General features: G+C 53.0%; 2 protein-coding genes and 1 long non-coding RNA gene across 10 annotated transcripts in view; 2 read left to right on the top strand and 1 right to left on the bottom strand.

Annotated features, from left to right (window-relative positions):
* SH3RF3 (SH3 domain containing ring finger 3) overlaps nt 1-2,901 on the top strand; it is a 205,346-nt gene extending 202,445 nt beyond the window's left edge. For all 3 annotated transcript variants that reach the window (XM_049695843.1, XM_049695842.1, XM_033401643.2), the window contains one exon: nt 313-2,901. In XM_049695843.1, coding sequence (XP_049551800.1) covers nt 313-481 — 169 coding nt within the window. In that variant the 3' untranslated portion in view covers nt 482-2,901. The remainder of the gene's footprint in view (nt 1-312) is intronic.
* A 2,715-nt stretch (nt 2,902-5,616) lies between these two features.
* The window catches only part of LOC117195798 (uncharacterized), a 44,529-nt gene continuing 30,673 nt past the window's right edge, over nt 5,617-19,472 (top strand). Inside the window, exons 1-2 of one of the 5 annotated variants that reach the window (XR_007470755.1) lie at nt 5,617-5,969; nt 16,546-16,701. This is a non-coding gene — a long non-coding RNA (uncharacterized LOC117195798). Of the gene's footprint in view, nt 5,970-11,191; nt 14,308-16,545; nt 16,702-19,472 lie in introns of those variants that run through there. The other 4 variants (XR_007470753.1, XR_007470754.1, XR_004475608.2 and 1 more) reach the window with 4 other exon arrangements.
* SEPTIN10 (septin 10) overlaps nt 18,256-19,472 on the bottom strand; it is a 53,333-nt gene continuing 52,116 nt past the window's right edge. For both annotated transcript variants that reach the window (XM_012535946.3, XM_049695727.1), the window contains exon 11: nt 18,256-18,339. In XM_012535946.3, coding sequence (XP_012391400.2) covers nt 18,324-18,339 — 16 coding nt within the window. In that variant the 3' untranslated portion in view covers nt 18,256-18,323. The remainder of the gene's footprint in view (nt 18,340-19,472) is intronic.

Below are 19,472 nucleotides of genomic sequence, written 5' to 3'. Positions count from 1 at the left end.
CTGGGCGGCAGAGAGGGACGCGCATGGCCGTCTGCCCTCGCCCTCGGGCGTTTTAGAGCAAGGCTGGTCCTCAGAGCCTTCTCCCCTGAGGCTTCCTGGGCAGGTGTGGGGTGCAGGCCTTTGTCTCAGCTCCAGGGAGCTGCCGAGGCCCAGGGATCTGTTCCTGGTCGGAGCTCAGGCGCCCGGCAGGCAGAGGCACAGCGGAGACTCAGGTCTCCAGGTGGATCTATGGCACGTTGGTCTGAAAACAGGGACGGAGCCCCAGAGCCCGGGAGGTGGTGGGCGGCTCACCCCTGGTATCTGTTTCCCCAGGTACCGCGTGGTGGTGTCATACCCGCCCCAGAGCGAGGCAGAGATCGAGCTGAAGGAAGGGGACGTGGTCTTCGTGCACAAGAAGCGTGAGGACGGCTGGTACAAGGGGACCCTGCAGAGGAACGGCCGCACCGGCCTCTTCCCCGGCAGCTTCGTGGAGAGCTTCTGAGGCCGTGACTGCTGCCCCCCCAGGGACGGAGGTGCAGGGACCCCAGGGGAGCGGCCGCCCGAGGCCCTGGGTCCTTCTGGGGACCTGGCGGGGACGCCCGCACGCGCAGGACCCGGGGGCGAGGAGGTCACGCCTTCCACCCGTCCCTGTCCTCTGACAGGGAGCAGACGCCGCCGGGGCGCTCCTCTGCCATCTGCTGGCGGGGCCGGCGGGGGGCAGGGCCCCGCGCTTTGGAGAGCGTCCTTTGGGCGGCTCCGGGTGTCCCGTGGGTCCTGACCCTCGTCTCCGGCTATACCTCAGGCACCTCCACCTGGAGCCTCAGCATGGTGCCCTGGCCCGGGGTCGTCAACTGCCCCGTCCAGGCAAGGCCAGCACGTGGCTCCCGCGGGGCGAGGTGGCAGCAGTGCCTCGTGCTTTGCCACCGTCCCCTCTCCCTCGTGCTTCTTTCTTACGTCTTTTTACTGCCAAGCTGTTAGACTTCATAAATGTCTAACAGGTCGTTCACTGCCTATTTTTCATACATCTGGTGCTGCCTTTTTGTAAAACTAGTCGGGGCTTGGTTGAGCTTGAAAGAAAAAAATCTCTGGGGCGACACCAAAGGGGCAGAACTTTTACAGGCACCATGTGAACCTGGAGAGCCAGGTCTTCACAGCCTCGGTGCTCGTGGGGCCAGAGGGGCCTGGGCATTGGAGGGAGTTAGGAAAAGCCCGTGTCTTTCCACCCTTCCAGAGCCCCTGCCGCATCTGGAGATGTTCTGACAAGAGGTGGCAGTAAAGGAGCAGGAGGGTGGACCCCAGGTCAGGAGGCAGAGCTTCCCTTCTGCGCTGTAGAGGGGACACCACAGCCGGCACTTCCACTGTCCAAACGTGCGGTTTTTATCACCGTTCAGACCGACTGCCTTGTGACGGTTTCTCCTTTTTTTCTTTAAATAAATAACTGCTCTGCTCTCAGTGCGCACCTTGGTCTCGAGACCAGAGCCACGAGGATAACGAGGGCTTTGAGGCGTCATGCAGACTTGCAGGTCCAGGGAGCTGGGTGGGGAGGGGCAGCTCTGATCCTGGGACCTTCCCCGTCGGGGGTCCACGAAGGGCACCCACGAGTCCACCTTCCCCCAAGCCCCGACGGGAGGAGCCCGTGAGAGAGACACCTTAGGAATACGTTCCTGTCAGTTCCTAAACCCTCTCTCGTTTTGCAAAGCCACTCAGGTTAAATCAGGCTGAACACACTAGCCTTTGGCATGTCTGCAACAAAACCCAGAAGCCCACTCCCCGGCCCGCCGTGAGGCCGTGGCAGGAACGCGGTCTTCAGAGTTCCTGTGTTGGGGTGTGACCTGGCCACTTGTTGCTGCCAGGTGGCTCCACGCCGGCGGGTCGCTCCTAGAGAAGAGCGCTCTTCCTCTCTCCAGGACATGACAGATTGACAGAGTTGAGAAATTTGTTCTGAATCAAAGAAAAAAAATCCGGTTTAAACGCAGGGAGCCCTGTGCAGCCAGAAGGTGCACGTCTGTCACTGTTGCCAGATTAGTTGCTTTCCTGCACAGAAATCCTGTGCGGTCTACAGTTATGTCATCACCAAAAACATGCGCAGATTAACATGCTGAGTGAGACACGTGTTCTCCAGTGAAACCAGAGCTGACTGCGTCCACAGATGATAGGAAAGTCTTCTTTCTAAACGTAGGCAGTTACCAAGCAACACCACAGACCTCTCCCGGCACTGCCCACGTGATGCTGAGAGGCTGGCGCCTGGTGGAGGGGGCACGCCCCCCTGCAGGTGTCTTAGCAAAGTTGTCGCCAGCCTCTCCTGTGCAGAGTCAGGGCTGGGTGCTGGGGCCTCCCCGGGGCTACCAGCGTCAGGGCCTCCGCGCCGGCCAGGCTGCAGGGAGCATGGACACGCACGACCACCCCTGTGCTTTGGGCTGTTTTCAAACCCTTGGTTAGAAAATCAGCCCTCGTGACCAGTGAACCACAGACAGAGCAGGAGAAGAAGCAGACCCTTCTGCCGGGCCGTCCTGCCGGAAGGATGCCCTCGTCCCGGGCACTAAGGTGAACCAACCCTTTGCCTGATACCCTCAGATTCCCCAGGTCCAGACCTCACGCACCGTGCTCGTGATGTGGCCTTTGGGGCCAAGGCGACATGCTCTGAGGAGCAGGGTAGAGTCCTCAGCCACATGCACTGACATCAGGACACGGAGGTGACAGGGCCATCGGGCCATCAAAGGGCCACGGGAACAGAGTCAGGAGATGGCAGCCTCACAGTGAATGCCGGGCTCCGGTGGGAAATTGTTGGCACTTTGCACAGTCACACACATGCACCCCTTGCTTCTGTTAGGCACAGACGTCAGTGTGTGATTCTGGAGGGACGGACTGATGACAAACCATGATGCCTGTGTTTCCGAGTCTTTCAATAAAACTGAACGTGGAGAGGCCTGGTGTCTGGATGGGGGAGTAGTCAGGTGGGGCCGGGCCGGGCAGGAGCAGAGTCGGCAGGCGTCCCCCACGTCCCCTCTGCCAGCCTGTGGGCGTACAGCCCTGCCACCCCCGGGAGCTTCCGAGTGGGCCACCCGGGGTCTGTGTCAGGGTGGCGGGCCGCTGAGGGGACCGGGGGCACCAGATAGCCACTCCCGGCCCAGGCTGGGATTCTGCCACTGGGCAGGAAGAGTTGAGCCTGGCCCGCGGGGCTTGGGTGGCTTCTAGGGTCCCTGCAGGCCCGCGGGGCTTGGGTGGCTTCTAGGGCCCCTGCAGGCCCGCGGGGCTTGGGTGGCTTCTAGGCCCTGCAGGCTTCTGCTTGCCTGGAAAAGCAGAGTGGCTTTCTGTGGGTGATGCCCCTGCCTTGCTTGTGGGAAGCCTTCACGTCAGTGGTCATTCAAGTCCTGTTGGCCAAGAGTGCCTGGAATCGGCCTCCCAGACCAGCACACTCACTACCCGGCCTGTGTGTCTGGCCTCGGGTGCCTGTCCTCTGGAACACGGGGAGCAGGATGCCTGGAACCCACCCGCAGGAGGGGCGTCAGGAGGCTGCCTATCTCCAAAGGGGGGGGCGGGGGGGCCTGTCTCCAGTAGCCAGACAGAGGGAGGCCCAGCAGAGGGCCGCACACGACCCAAGGCCTGTCAGGGTGTTTCCTGGAGGCAACCCTGCTGCCCTCCTGGCCGGGCCTCCCCCACAGAGCCTTTGACCGTCACGTCACTGGAGCTGGAGGGAAGCTTAGCCCGGAGCTACTTCCCTCTTCTATGTGGACGGACGGAGTGAACTAGCGGAAGACTGGTAACACCGCCTGCAGGGTGGGGAGGGGAGGCCAGCCCGTGCTGCAGCGATGAAGCCTTCACGCCCTCCCCGGCAAGCTGGGTCAGAGACACCTCGCCAGGTGGGCGTTAGGTGAAGCGCCCGTTCTCATGCTCAGTGCACCCCCAAGACCCATGCCCAAGGCTGGGCACTGAGCCAGGTGGGCGTTAGATGAAGCGCCCGTTCTCATGCTCAGTGCACCCCCAAGTCCCCTGCCCAAGGCTGGGCACTGAGCCAGGCCCTCCGTGGAAACAGTGCGTCGGGCCTGAGGGCCGGAGGAGGCAGTGCCGTCACGAGCCGCAGGCCGCCTGGTAAGTCTGACCACAGGGACGGACACGGCACACCCCTGCCCCTGGGCCTGGAGCCACGTCCGAGTCCAGGCTGGTCAGGGCAGCTGGACACTCACCTGTGAAGCAGAGACAATCCCACTGTCCACGGGGAACTGGGACTCTGTTGAGACCTCAGCCCCACGGCTTTTGGCAGCTGGAGTCATTTCTCTGTCCCCGACACTCACGAGGTGGCACACGTCGGCCCTGGGGAAACTCGGGTCTCCTTTCCCCAGGGGAGCCGTTCCACAGCCGGCCCTTCATTGGCAAGGACAGATTGGTGACACCGTGGAGTGTGCAGTGGCAGTGCTCTGCCCCGCCCGCGGCCTCACCCTGCCCCATCCCTCCCCGCAAGCCCAGAGCAGAGCGACGGCTGTTCCAGGGACCGCGTAACAGACGCGCCTTTTCAGGCTCTGCGTCCACAGCCACCGGTCCTCCTGGGAAGCCTGGAGCCAGACCTCCAGTCACAGGACTCAGCCTGGAAGGGGTAGGGGAGGGTGTGTGGTTCAGAAAAGGGATTCTGGGTAAGGAAGGGGAGAGGAGGTCCGTGAGGAGCCCCTGCACCAGGCAGGGCAGAGATAACAGGGCGGCAAAGCAGGGGGGGCACTGGCAGGGCGGCAGGGAGGGGCTGTGTGCAAGCGCCCTGCAGATTGAGAACCACGGCCCGTGTCCCACTCCCGGAACCTGAAAACCTGTCAGGTTACGAGGCAAAGAGGGGTTGAGGTTGCTAACCTGCCGACCCTGAGTTAGGGAGACCCTCCTGGTGCCCTGGGTGGGCCCAGAGTGCCCACGGGGCCTTGCAAGGACATCAGGGAGGCCGGAGCGCCGAGAGCCGCGCAGGGGAGGTGCCCAGGGCCTGCTCTGAAGCTGAAGGGACCAAAGGCTGATGCTCCTCTGACCCGGGTCGGGTCCTCAATGACCCCCGGGACCCCTCCGGGCCTTGGCCCGTTTCGGGAGGGCTAGTGGGTCTGTTTGAACAGGGACGGAAGGAGGGCCAGCGGGGCAAAGGGGGAGGGGCCTCCTGATGGGGAGAGTCCGGAACTGCTGAGGAGGAGGCACCAGGCGGACCGGGAGGCCCCCACGGAGGAGGTGAGTGCCGGCACCGGGCTGCGGCGGAGGGGCCACCGAGGGCTCAGCAAGCACCGGGCAGGACGCCCGCCCCGCGAGGAGGGGGTGCGCACGGCAGTGGCAGGGGCTGAACACAGGCCAAGGAAACGGCGTGCGTGCGGGTCCCCTGGAGGGGAGCATCCGGGGGGCGCGGAGGGCGGGCAGGGGTGTGCGGACGGCAACGGGCTCTGCCACCTGCCCCCCCCCCCCGCGCTCGCCCGGGGCCCACCCTGAGGGGGGGCCAGGTTCCTTCCCAGGGACCCCACCCCCTGGATGAAACCTCTGCCTCGGGCTAGGCTGGGAAACAGTCCTCCCTGCTCTGTTGTTCCTGGAATGACTCTCCCGTTCCAGGACCCTCAGGGCCTCAACTTTTTGGTACCAAACTGCCCTTTTCTCTAAATAAGCAGCTCTTGCCCTGACGGTTACAAGAAAGAAACACGACGGCCCCCATAAGAGAAGACGTGCAGCCGCCTTCGTAATCAGAGGAACGGGGTCCACGCGACACCGGGACCGGCAGACGGGACGCTGCTCTGCCCGCCAAGCCGCTGGGACGCAGGTGATGCCCCGGAAGGGGATCCGGAGCACCTGCGCCCCAGGAGGTGCCACGTGGACGCGGGGCCCTCGCACGGCACGTCGGCACACGGAGCCCACGCACAGGGACGTTCACGCACGGGCCCACGCACGGCACGTCGGCGCACGGCACGTCGGCGCACGGGTTCCCCCCTCTGACCCGGGAGACGGGGGAGTGCTGCGCTCCACGCCAGTGGAGGAAGGAGCAGGTGAGAATGCGGGGGCGGCGCGCGTGTTCTTGTGAGAAGGGGACGTGGAGGAGTGAGCGAGTGTGACGGGGACGGGCACCGGAATGTGCTTCGTGTGTGCGCGGGAGCGGAACCTGGGCGGTGGGCGGGGCGTCTCTGGAGGTCCCTCAGCGCTGCCTCACTGAAACGTAGCTTCCCACGTCTAAGTCGGATGACCTGTTTGGAGTGAGGGTCAGAAGCTGAGCAGAAGCTGAGCAGCCGCTGCCTCTGGCGCGGCTGAGAGGGACCCGGGGGCGCCGCGGGGCAGCAGCCTCTGAGCTGGGGGCGGGGCGGGGCGGGGCTGGAAGAGGGAGGGAGAACCCGGAGCCTCCCACGGCCGCGGTCCCCACCCCAGGCCTGGCCGGGCCTTCGAGGGCCGGCTGGGGCGCGTCCCGGGACGTCGGTGCTCCCGGGCTTCGCGTCGGAAGCTGCGGTCCTGACTCTGGTTTCCGAGCGGCGGCCTCCCACCGTCCGGGCTGGATCGTGTTTGGCGGCGGCCCTCGGAGGGTCCAGGGCGCTCTCCCTTGTCGGCCCCCGTGGCCTGAGCGCTGACTTACAGCGGGGAGAGGGGCAGGCTCTGCAGCACCGCCGAGTTATTAGCACCGTGGCACGTCCATGCGCGCCGCTGACTCAGCGCTTTAATGCGCCTCTTAACTATGCGTCAGAGCCCTGATAAACGTGAGTCATCCTGGGAATGACTTCGCAGCTGTTCGCCTGCCGCATCGCTGAGGCATGTTTTTTCGGTGAACTCATCAAAGGACCTAGATTTTAATCAAAGGCTTCGGAATCATCTGTGGGGCCAAGTCAAATCCCTGTGAATCCGAAGGGAGGTCTCTGGTGGCACACCACAGGGCTCTGCCAGTAGAGCACGCTGTAATTTAGGTAAAGGCGGCAGGGCGTGAATATCACATCTGTCAATTACCCAGAGCCTGGTGGGGCAGGTGGATATGACAGACAGCGGAACCAAGGTCAGTTTCCTCAAGGGAAGAGATTCCTGCACGACCCGAGTAATTGTAGAACCTTATATACAGAAACCTGCGGTTTATTGTGTTTGACCGACCAGCGCGACCAGGGTTCCTCAAAAGGAGGATGTGACATAAGTAAATGCAAAACTGCCGAGGTGCGCGCGGAGGGTCCTGTGAGGCGGCTCGCTTGTCGCAGCTGTGGCGCTTGGGGGAGGATTCGTGGTGACACAGCTGCCCCCAGGGATCAGGACTCAGGGGACTCCCAGGACAAAGGGGCAGGACTGGCAAGGCAGGCGAGCTTCTCCTCAATTATAGACTAGGTCACTTTCCAGGCCTTGGAATTATTGTCTATTAGTACAAACGGTCAAGTTGCATTGGCCAAGTAAAATTGTAAAAAAAGTGCTTTCGATTTTATATTTTTAAAACGCTAGAACTTTTTGTTCAAATGAAATCTTCTGTGGAAGAGCAGCTCGTAAAGCCGATGAAAGCAGGGCTCTCTTTCTTGAAACGGGGCGGGGGCCGGGAAACCCATCTGCGTGGGCGCCCCCCCACAGTCCACGGCCCTTTGTGCGTCTCCCAGGCAAGTGGGAGCTTCTGTGCTCTGTTCCTGTAGCAGCTGACAAGCCGCCGGGGGTCGGGGGCCTGCTGTTCTAATGGCCTCCTGGAGGGTCTCGTCAGGATGGTTAGACTTGGAAACGTGATCCAGAACTGAGATTGCAAAGTTAGGTTTAACAGCTGGGCAACCCCACTCAGCCCTGTCCGTCATACTCAGCAGAGGCCGTGCTCCCGGGACGCCTCAGCATTTGGTTTTGGGCCCAGTGTCTTAGCGCTGCTCATTTCTCCTCTTTCTCGGTGCCAGGCATGAGGCCACTGTCAGGGGCTTCCCTGTGCAGCCACTTCACAGCCTCGAGGCGGTGGAGACAGGCATGGCCACCGTCCCTGGGTGGAGGGGAGTTCGCGCCTGCGTCCCACTGGGTTGGCTGCCTTTCTCTCCCTGGATGGGGGGCACTGACAGCTGCCACTTCCCCCGTCCTCCCGCAAAATGCATTTCCCAAACTTCCCTGCAGCCAGCCCAGGCCACGAGTGGGGACCCCCTTTCTTCCCGGCTTTCCCAAAGCTGGGGCGTGGATGTGCCAAAGCCATCTCTGGCCACGAAGACAGGACAACAGAGAAGGAGGAGGAGGGGCTCTGACCAGCCAAGCCGTGGTGGATGGCCTGCCCGCGGGAGAGAGAAGTAAACGTTTGTCTGTTTAAGCCACCGTCACTGGGAGACTCTTCCTCTTACACCTGTGTTTCTTTTTACCATCTCCACTGGGTTGCCTTCTAACCTGCCGTTCTAGAATGGCCGTCTCTCTGTGGATCACGGATGGAGCACATTGCTGAGTGACCAAAACTGACTTCTGCTATGGACATAATGGAAAAACAGCATTGGATTTACCCTTCCGCCTGACACAACTAGAAAACCAGACAAGACACAGGACATTGGAACACAGGCGCCACAGAACAGTGATTGTCAGGAAGAAGGGGCCCTTTAGTGAGTGTGGGCTGCCATCACAGCCTGGGGGCTTAAACAGCATGTTTCATTTCCCACAGCCCTGGAGGCTGGAAGTCTGAGATCTAGGTGTCAGCAGGGCTGGCTCCTCCCGAGGCCTCTCTCCTTGGGTCCTCACGTGGCTCCCGCTGTGCATCTGTGTCCTGATCTCCTCCTCTTATAAGGACAGCAGTCCTGTTGGATTCGAGCCCACGCATGTGAACTCATTTGCCTTACCTACCTCTTTAAAGGCCCGACACAGAACACGACCGCATGTTTCAGCTGCATCACACAAAATTTTTTGTCTGTTTTTGTGTTCATTAAGTTAAAAATATTTTGTAAATTTGCCTTTTTTTGGAGAGCCTGTAGGGTTTTTTTAAAAGAAGTGTGCTATTTAATTTCTGAGTATTTAGGAATTTCCCAGGTATCTTTCCATTGTTGATTGCTAGTTGAATTCCATTGTGGTCAGAGAACATACTTTATACAATTGCAGCCCTCTTGAATTTCTTGAGGCTGGTTTTATGGTCCAGAATATGTTCTGTGTTGGTGAATGTTCTGCGTACACTTGAAAAGAACGTGTGTCCTGCTGCTGTGGGTGGCTGTGATCTCTGTGTGTCAATTAGATCAAATTGATTGATAGTGTTGCTTAAGCCTTCTATATCTTTATAGATCTTCTTTGGACTTGTTCTGTCAGTTACAGAGAGAACATAGTTGAAGTTTCCGTTTACAACGGTGGATTTGTCCTTTTAACGTCTGTGGTATCTGCAAGTCTCTTTAGTTTCACCGGTTTTTTGCGTCATGTATTTTGACTCGGTTATTAGGTGCAAACACATGTAAGATGGATAGGTTCTCGTGGTGAATTGGCCCCTTTATCATTTAGAAATGGCCCCTTTTCTCCCTGGGGCAGTTCCTTGTTCTGAATTGACTTTGTCTTGGTTACGCTGCCACTTTAGCTTTTGTCTCATTCCTATTCTCATATGTTTTTTCTATCCTTTTAGTCTGTCTTCATCTTTAAAGTAGTGTTTCAGATAGCTGTTATCTTCCTTGTAAAATCCAACCTGCCAGTCTCTGCCTGTTAACATAGAGTGTTTTGACCATTCACATAATGTGATTGGGTTTCAGTCTACAATTTTGCTCTTTTTTGTCATTTCATCCTTTCATTATTTCTTTTTTCCCCCTCTTTTCCTGACTCCTTTGGATTAATTTAGTACTTTTTATGTTTCCATTTTATTTCCTTTTTTGACTCGAGGCATACTTTGTTTTAAAATTTTGTGATTGATCTAGAGTTTGAAGTATGTGTATTTAGTTGTCATTGATAGTTATCACAATGTTAAAGATACACATTATGCCTCTTCACATATTTTGTGAGCACTTATCATTCGAATACACTGATTCTACCCTCCTCAGCCTTTGTGCCACTGTTTTCATACATTTTACTTCTATGTTTGCGCCGAAAATCTTGGCTCTGTGTGCACCAATGCTGAACAAAAATACAGAGACAGAGTTTTGGAGGAAGGGAAAGAATAGCTTTATTCTTTGCCAGGCAAAGAGGGAACACAGCTGGCCAGGGCCTCAAGAACTGTACTCCCTTTCGAGAGGGTAGTGAGGAGTTTCATAGTAATGGTTCAAAGAGGGTGTGATCAGCTCGTGGACACTCTTCTGATTGGTTGGCGGTGAGGTAATTGGGAGTCGGCATCATCAACCTTCGGGTTCCAACTGGTCTGGGGTCTCCGTGCTTGTGAGCAGCAGACAGTTAACTTCTACCACCTGGAGGGGGTTTCAGTATCTGCAAAACAGCTCAAAGATATTGTTGTGTGCATCCCTCGAGGGGGAACCAGGACCTGCCCCAAGGCTGCGCTATTGCTTCCTGACTGCTCCTCCCTGGTCTCTGCATCCTCTCCCTTCCCTGATTAGCAACTGTTTGAACCTGCTCCTTGGAACTAAGGGAAGGTCCTGGAGGCTGAATGAAGCCCATTTCCTGTAATCAAGAAATGGATGGGGGACACAGAAAGGCTTTTGTGCCCAGGAGCCCACAGGGCCCTGCTCCTTATCATCTGTTACAGAGGCCCACAATTTATTTTGATTTTGCTTTAAACAGTTGATTATCTTAAAGCAATTTAAAAGAAATTTTTTTATTGGAGTATAGTTGATTTACAGTGTTGTGTTAGTTTCAAGTGTACAGCAAAGTGATTCAGTTACACATACAATTATATCTATTTTTTTCAGATTCTTTCTCCTTATATTACAAAATATTGAGTATAGTTCCCTGTGCTATACAGTAGGTCCTTTTAGGTTATCTGTTTTATATATAGTAGTATAATATTAAAGCAATTTTAAAAAATAAATTTATTTATTTATTTTTGGCTGCGTTGGGTCTTCGTTGCTGCGTGCTGGCTTTCTCTAATTGTGGCGAGTGGGGGCTACTCTTCGTTGCGGTGCACGTGCTTCTCATTGCGGTGGCTTCTCTTGTTGTGGAGCTCAGGCTCTAGGCTCTCAGGCTCAGTAGTTGTGGCACGCGGGCTTAGTTGCTCTGCGACAGGCGGGATCTTCCAGGACCAGGGCTCGAACCCGTGTCCCCTGCATTGGCAGGTGGATTCTTAACTACTGTGCCACCAGGGAAATCCCAAGGCAATTTTTAAACTGGAGAAAAACAGTCTTTTATGTTATGTGTTTACTCTTTCCAGTTACTTTGTGTAGATTTGAATTTCCTTTAGGTTTCATTTTTCTTCTGCCTGAAGCACTTCCTTTAACATTTTATGTAATCGAAGTGTGCTAGCAGTGGAGTTTTTCAGCTGTTGTTTGTCTTAATGTCTTTATTTTGCCCATATTTTTGAAAGATATTTTCACTGGCATGGAATTCTAGGTTGACTTTTTTTCGTTCAGCATTCGAGAAGATATTGTCTCTTGGTTTGCATTGTTCTTGATAAGATGTGTTTGTTCATTGTTAACCTAGTTTCTCTTGTAATCGGGAAGAGCCTTTGTATCCTGTTACCAGTTAATCACTAAAGGGATGCTGCCTATAAGCTTAAATTCTCCATAACGGCCCATCTCTGGGACCCCTGCCTCCCAGGTAATGAGCATTCAGCTAAAAATACCTGTGTTTAGCTCCCAGGAAACCTCCTGAGCAGGCCCACCTGTGAATGACAGCAGGAGGGAGAAATTAACACCTCCCCTCCGGAGGCTGCCGGGAACCAGGAAGTGCTTGGCTTTAGTCCCGCCCCTTTTAGTATAAAAGCCTGAATTCTGACTCAGCAAGAGGGTTCTTTGGGCCACGGGCCCGCCGCCTTGCTCTGCTGGCTTTCCAAATAAAGCCGCTATTCTTTGCCCCAGCAGCTCGCCTCTCAGTTTATTGGCCTGTCGTGTGGAGAGCAGGACGAGCTTGGACTGGGTAACACCGTCATTCAGACTCTCTGGAGTCTGCAAGATGTTTCCTTCTATAAGCATCTCGTTTTAAAGCTAGTATTTTTCCCACGTGGAGTAGCACCTTAAACCCTGAGATTAACGACTCGGCAGGGAAATGGGGAATAAAGAGGGTAAATAAGGAATCGGGCGGCCCCGGGGAGCACTCCAGGCACTGCTGCGGAGGCTGGCCGCTTTCTCCTTACGTCGTCTCGCCCGGGCCTGCCAAGCGGCTTCCTGATGCCGGAGGTCAGCGCCCCAGTAGCTGCAGATGCGCTTTCTGGGCACCAGCCTGTGCTGACCTGCCAGGCGCTCATAGCCAAGTGTTGTGGACAAACGGCTTCCCTCTTGCTTGGAAAGACTCGGACGCCAGGGCTCCCCCAGCCGGGCTGGCCTCACCGGGAGGCAGGGCAGCCTCCGACTCCGGCCGCTCTCCTCTGGGCCTCACCCTCCTCCCGGTCCGCTTGGGCAGCAGCACCGCCTACCTGCTCCCCAGAGTTCACACGGGAGCCCGAGGGGTGTCGGAGGGCTCCCAGGAGCCTCAGAAGCCGCCGGAGTGGGCGACCCCAGGAGGAGCAGCTGGACATGGCCCTGCCCTTGACCGTCACGGAGCAGGTGTTTCTGTTTCCTGTCAGGCCGTCTGGGTGCAGTTCTGCCTGAGCAGGGCCAGTGCCCTAGTACTGGGTTTCGTCCCACAGCCCCCTCGGGTCCCACACTGAGTAGCCTTTGTCAGCAGTAAAGGGACACTCATCCTCCAGCAGCTGCATTTTCACTTTGTTTCTCCAGAACTTCAGGGGAGGAAGCTGACCCTCGGGGCAGCCGTCATGAACGTGGAGAAAGGGCACCGAGGACGGTGCCGACCAAGTGAGCCAGGGCGAGGCTTTGAGGGACCAGGCGCTCGGCCTCCCCCCGGGCTCCCGGGTCACCACTCCTGACCTGGAACCACCACCGTTGGGACCTGAGGCCGCCGTGTCAGGGCCGGTGCCCTGGGGTGGTTTACTTGTGCGGTTGTCTCCTCCCGGGGGCCTGGGCAGGAGAACTGGAGGTTTGGGGCCACGCGGCTTTGACCTCATGGGTGACCACGGCTTGCGGTGGCTCTGTCCACACAAGCGATGGTTTCCACAGAGGCAGGAATTTAAGCAAAGGCTGCTTGGGCCTCCCTCACTGAGGCACAGGCCACGTGCAGGCACCTGAGAGTGGGTGGGCCTTGTGGAGGACCTTGACCTTGACCCCAAACCACAGTCAGACAGGCCTGGGGGCAGCAGAGCCTGAGCACAAGCCAGTTAACAAAAGGGCAGTGGTTGAGGCCGGAGGGGGCGGGCGGGACAGAGCCCAGGACACACCTTCTGGAGCTGAGATTCTTTGCTTTTTGCTCAGTGAGACACTCGACACTCGAGCCTGCCCGGTGGCCAACCCCCTTGCATCATCGGTGGGCAGTTGTGCCACGACTCTGTGGACTCTTGATCCCAGTGCTCTGGCCACAGCTGCATGTGGACTCGCTGCATATACAGCCGTGTCACCTGTGAGGACTGAGGCCCAGCCTGTCTTTATTTTTTGCTTCCTGAGGGGGCTGCCGGCTCCGGTGACATGTCTAATGGAAGGGGACGATTGTGCCAGCGTTCCTTGCCCCCAACCTTAAAGGTGCTTTCAGTGTTTCATGGTAAGTGTGATGCCTGCGCTGGTTACTGTTTGCAGATACCCTTTATCAAGTTAAGGACGTTTCCTTCTATTTGATATTCTAAGAGTCTTTTGTTTTCTTACATCTCAAAGATGCTAAATTTTAACAATATTTTATGATTCTACAGGGATGACCATATGATTTTTCTTTTAATATCCATGCTGTGAGTTACACTGGTTAATTTTCTAATGTTAAAACGTCTTTGCCTTCCTGGATATGAGGAACTACCTTTTAAAAGATATGTCCCTGGATTCAGTTTGTTAGTAATTTGTTTAGGATTTTTGCATGTTTGTTTATGTATGAGATCAGACTATAATTGTCCTTTCTCAGAATGTCTTTATTAGGCTTTGAAATGAGTTGGCCTTGTAAAATGAATTTGGGATGTTTCTTTTATCCATTTTTAGGGAATGTATTTGTTTACTATTGCTGCTGTAACAAATTACCACAAATGTAGTGGCTTTAAACAGTACAAATTTATTTATCTTATGATGTTGGTAGTCAGAACCGGACTAAAATCTAAGTGTCAGGCACAGCTGTGCGCCTCTGGAGCCTCCAGGGGAGAATCCCTGTCTGCCGTTTCCAGCCCCTGGAAGCGCCCACGTTCCAAGGCTTAGGGACTCTTCCGCATCACAACCAGCAGTGCTGCCCCTCCGACCCTGCTTCGCCGACCACACGTCCCTCCAGCGGGCCCCCCGAGACCACCCAGGACCACCTCCCGGTCTCAGGCCCTCTGCAGCCTGCTGCCAGGTGAGGAAGCACACTCGCCTGGCCCGAGGGCGTGGGCATCTCTGGGGTGGCGGCAGTGTCCCACCTACCACGGGAGAGCTGGTCAAATGCCTTTCCTCTCGAGACACCTGAGAGGATTCGTGGCCCAAACTGTAGGGGGATTTTAATTATAAATTGTCTTTTATTAAGAAATTTTGTATTTCTTATATCAGTAAATTAACTGTGTAAATTATTTTCTGTTGATACTTCTGTATTTTCTAATTTATCAAAGACACTTTAATGGCCCAGGATCTGTAGTGACACTCTTTTTTCATTCCCCGCTCTTGCCTTTTAACTTTCAGCCTTTAAGAAAAAAGACCGGCTTACTGAGGCTTAATGTACAGAGAGGAAGAGGTTGCTGACGTGGCCACTTGCACGTGCTTTACGAACGTCGGTGGCCACGCAGCCCCCTCACGCCGTGGGTCTGGGGACCTGCGCCAGCCGCCAGATGCCCTCCTGCCTTGGAGGCCAGGCCACCCCCCAGCAGGGCCGTCTTCTTCCCTAACGCTGCCTTTTGCCGAAAACGTAGCTACACGTCAGCTTTTGGCTCAGTGTACACGATGTACCTTTTCCTATCAGGACAGAAAGCTTTGGCTCACTCTTGTAAAGTGACACAGCTGGTTTTTAAAAACTTCTATCTAGAAAAATTAGAGTATGTGATTACTGATTTATTTGGGTCTAAATCTACCATATTACTAAATGCTTTTTAGCTGTCACACCTGTTTTATTTCCTTTACGTCCTTGCTTCCTTTTGGATTATCATTTATGAGACCAGTTTTCCTTCTGCTGGCTTGAAAGGTACATGTGTTCCCACGCGTACATGGTCCTTCCTGAGTCTCACGTTACCCGGCTGACGGGACTTTTATCCTCTTCCCAGTTAATGCAAGAACCTCCTCACTGCATGCGTCCCACTCTCCCAACTTAACATGTCCCTGCAGTCTTGAATTTTTGTTCTCTCTGTATTTCTAGCTCGACAGGACATTTTCATGGTTTTACACAACGTATTCCTTTGTGTGTCAGTATTTTTGAAACGTGACCTAGTTATCCTCCTGCACATGCAGTAGGAGGACTCCTGGCCTGGACTTGAGTCCAAGTCCGCCTGCCCCTGGCCTGGCTTCTCCCCTGCAACACACCTCTCCCTCTGCTCCGTGAGCATCTGGCCTGTGAGTCAGACTTCCGCCTGCTCGCTGGGCTAGGCTTATGAACCCCTTGTCTGTTCCCTGCCTCCGTCTTCCCGGTCCTCTCTGTTCACTGATCCTCTCCGCCCCCCGGGGGCACAGGCTTCGTCGGGAGCCTGCTGTCCCAAGTATCTGGGTGGCCCTCCTCCCCTCCTGCTTCTGAAGCTGCTTCAGTCCTTCAAGGCCCAGTCACACCCACCCCCTTGCGTCCCTGCGCTCCACGGCCAGGGGCAGGAGCCCTTCTCAGGCCGCTCCACAGGGGCCTCATCAGTTTGTGCTCCCATTTCCTGGCCAAACGGGAAAACAGGGCCTAAAATGAGTTCATCTTCAAAATGGAGATAGTACTCATCCTGGTAGTGCTTGGAAGCTGAAATCATAGTCTGTACGAAAGAACTTACAAATTCAGAGTCGTCGGTACAAAGATTAATGGTTGGCGGTGAAAGGCAATTCTTGTTTTCATGCTTTATGGAAAAAAAATAAAACATGTCTAGCTTTATTTTGTTCCCGGGAAATTTGACTTAAGCGCCAGTGGCTAATACCTCACTCTGTGACCCTGGAGAATTAATAAGCTTCATTAGGAGAAGCTGAGCGTTATCCAGGCGGATCTCACTGTATTTGCATATCCTGTGCTGATCGGCGCCATTTTTCCAACAGCATTTGCTCACTTCGTGTCTGTGTCACGTCTTGGTAATTCTCACAGTACTTCAAACTGCCTCATCATTATATTCGTTACGGTGATCTGTGATCGGTGATCTTAATGTTACTACCACGGCTTGCTGCTCGCTGAAGGCTTGGGATGGTTAGCCTTTTTTAAGCAATTATTAACTAAGGTATGTGCACTGTTCTTTAGACATAAGCTGTCGCACACCTGACAGACTAAAGCACAGTGTAAACATAACCTTTATATGCACGGGGAAGCCAACATTCACGTGACTGACTTTATTTCGATACTCGCTTCATTGGGTGGTCTGGACCCGAGCCCGCACTATCTCCGAGGTCCGCCTGGACTGTAATTGTTTAAAAACATTTTTGTTCTTTGCAGTGCAACTCTTCTAAAATACAATCTTATGTGGAATCCCAGATACACGAAGTGAATTCAGGATTCACACTGTGGGCGTGCACGTGTGGCAAGTCTTCCTCACAGCAGAGTCACTAGCAGCCCAAGGTGACGGCCCTTCTGTTCAGCTCCGGGTCTGAGGTAGGTTTCCGTGACCTTTTCAACTAGGAATTGAATAACTGTTTTAACATGCCAGCAACCACTCTGGCATTTAAAAGTAACTTTATGAAAGTTCAGGATAGCTGTTTATACACAGCTTGATGTAACAGGCTACGAACAACCACCACTCGCAGCACATCACGGAGCTTGCCGCGAAGCTCCTGGGCTAAGGCTCAGCGCTGCAGCACTGACCGGGCTTGGGAAGCCAGGCTACCTGCCCTCAGGGGCTCACCGACTCTCCCGCTCCCACCTTCCAGAGGCTGGGCATTACTGATCCTGAGAAGAAAGTGCAGAGCTTTTTCTGTGATGCTTGTAACTTACTTTACTAAACTGCAGAAATGCAAAAATGGAATTTAAAGTGTTGGTCCAGATAAGCTGTGCTACAAAATGAAAGGTTTTATTTGCAACGTAATGCAAATTCATGAAAAAAATACACTGCTCAGAATCTGACATGGGCTAAGTAAAACATTCTGTTATCTGAAAAATACTGCTAATATACCTCTGTCTGTCTTAAAATAATTCAAACATATAATTCTCATAGTTCTGGTAAGATGTTTAAGATCATGGTTTGCAAAAAGAAGAGTTACAGTCATTTAAATGCAGTTTAGTGAAGATGTAGATACATTTTATTTGTCAGGTGTAAATATCAGTTTCATTTAGAATATTCAAGTACAAAAAATGAAAACTTATGACTGTTAAGAAAAAGTTAGAAGCCATTAAATCGTTCTGCAAATACGAGGCACTGAATTCAAATATCCTTTACAGTACGAATTATCTAAATTTTTATCTTTAATATTCAGATGTTCATAGTAACTTTTTTAAGAAATATTTTTAATAAGATGATTCAACTTTATTATTTATTTTCCCTGGAAGACAGTTTGCAACAAGTATGTAATACAGACTCATGCAAACAGTGTGAAGACACCCAGTTCCAAAGGTACTTATCACCAGAAAAGGGCTTATTTACCTGAGTGTTTCTGCTTTCAACATATTACACCCAGTTCCAAACGTACTTATCACCAGAAGAGGGCTTATTTACCTGAGTGTTTCTGCTTTAAACATGTTGTTTCATCACAACAACCCATGGACCACAACACTGAAGCACATATTATGTAATCTGATGCAAAAGCTTACGATCATGTTACCAATTGGATAATTGTATGAAAAATTTTAAAGTTCTATAGAACTATTGAGCTTAGAGTTTCAGGTACATAATACGTTTTAAAACATATTCCCAAAAGTTTACACAAAAGGTTCATCTTGGAATATGTATGCAATCAGAGCCGCAATATAAACGAGTCCTGTACTTTCAAAGGCACCGACACTCTTGTCACAGCAAAGTGACAGCAAGCACTGGGCAGCAGGAGAAATGATCTCGGTTCATCACAAACCAACAACTTAAACTTCTAACAGTGCGTGAGTAACGTCATCCAGTCTGGCTTATGTAGTGACCTCATACTTCAACTGTGGCCTTTTGCCAGATATAGAGTAAGTGATACAGCGTAAGTGATACAGCAAATAAAAACAGCAAGAAAATCAAAGCATACTTCTCACAGTTTAATAACTTTGCTTGTGATGATCTTCTGTGATGTGGAACCTTTGTTTTACATAAAACTGGAGCTGGAAAGAGAAAAAAAACCTTTTGATTGGTACAACAGAAAACCGTATAGGAATAAAAATCACTTGTTTTACAAAGCTTTTACAGAAAGAGCAGATGTACATCGAGGATATGATAGGATATCTAGCCATGGGACTCTGGAAAAGAAAAGAAAAAACAAACACCAAAATTTCTTGAGGGGAAATTTTTCTGAGCTCTCAAACTATGGGCTTGGCCCTGATTTTGCAAACAACAGCCCATACCTTACTTCCACAAGGTGATTGTAAATGGTTTTTCGCGTATGGAATAAAGTCAGGGGAGTCCAAATCTAATAACACTGGACTAAGTTGAGATGATGAGGTGAAAGACCCCTCAGCTTTAATTCGAGGCACACCGAAAACAAGTTATAAATTCTGTTTATACACTTCGGTCCTATGGATCCAAGGGTTCCACATCTGAGGATTCACCTGACTGAGGATCGAAAATACAATATTTGGGAAAAAATAACAGAAAGTTCCAAAAAACAAAACTTGAATTTGCCACTTGCTGGCAACTATATACGTAGCATTTCCATTCTGTTTACATTGTATTAGGTGCTATAAGTAATCTGTAGATGATTTAAAGTGTACAGGAAAATGTGCATAGGTTCTTTGCGAAAATTGTGCCATTGGATATGAGGGACTTGAGCATCTGTGGATTTTGGTGTCCTCGGGGCATCCTGGAACCAGTCCCCCCGACAAAGATGACGAGGGTGGTTAACCTTTTGAAATTCAGTGTATTCATTTTTTCTAGGCTCTGGGGGTGGATACATCAACGGACAAAACAGAGATCCACTCCCTGGAAGAGCTTATGTGAAAAGATCATACATGAGAATTCCTTCTTCCCCAAAACCATAAAATCCAGAGGCCAATTAAATGCACCCAAAACCGTGTGGATTTACTTCTCCATAGTTCAAAAATGGAAAGCTATCATCATGGGCGATGTTATGTTCTCCTACCTTTTTGAAGGTGACTTACAATATTCTGAAAATACCAGTCTGAAATATGATGTGGTCATAAACCTGAGGGCTGCCCTTTGGGGCACGGGAGAACCTGAGCTCCCCACGTGGAGGGGGCTGGGTGCTCAACAGAGCGAGCAAACAGGCAAAGTGATGAGG

The sequence above is a fragment of the Orcinus orca genome, chromosome 13 (genome assembly GCF_937001465.1).
Source record: "Orcinus orca chromosome 13, mOrcOrc1.1, whole genome shotgun sequence".
Taxonomy (NCBI): Eukaryota; Metazoa; Chordata; class Mammalia; order Artiodactyla; family Delphinidae; genus Orcinus; species Orcinus orca.
The sequence above is the reverse complement of the archived record's forward strand: the minus strand, read 5'-3'. Positions and strand labels throughout refer to the sequence as shown.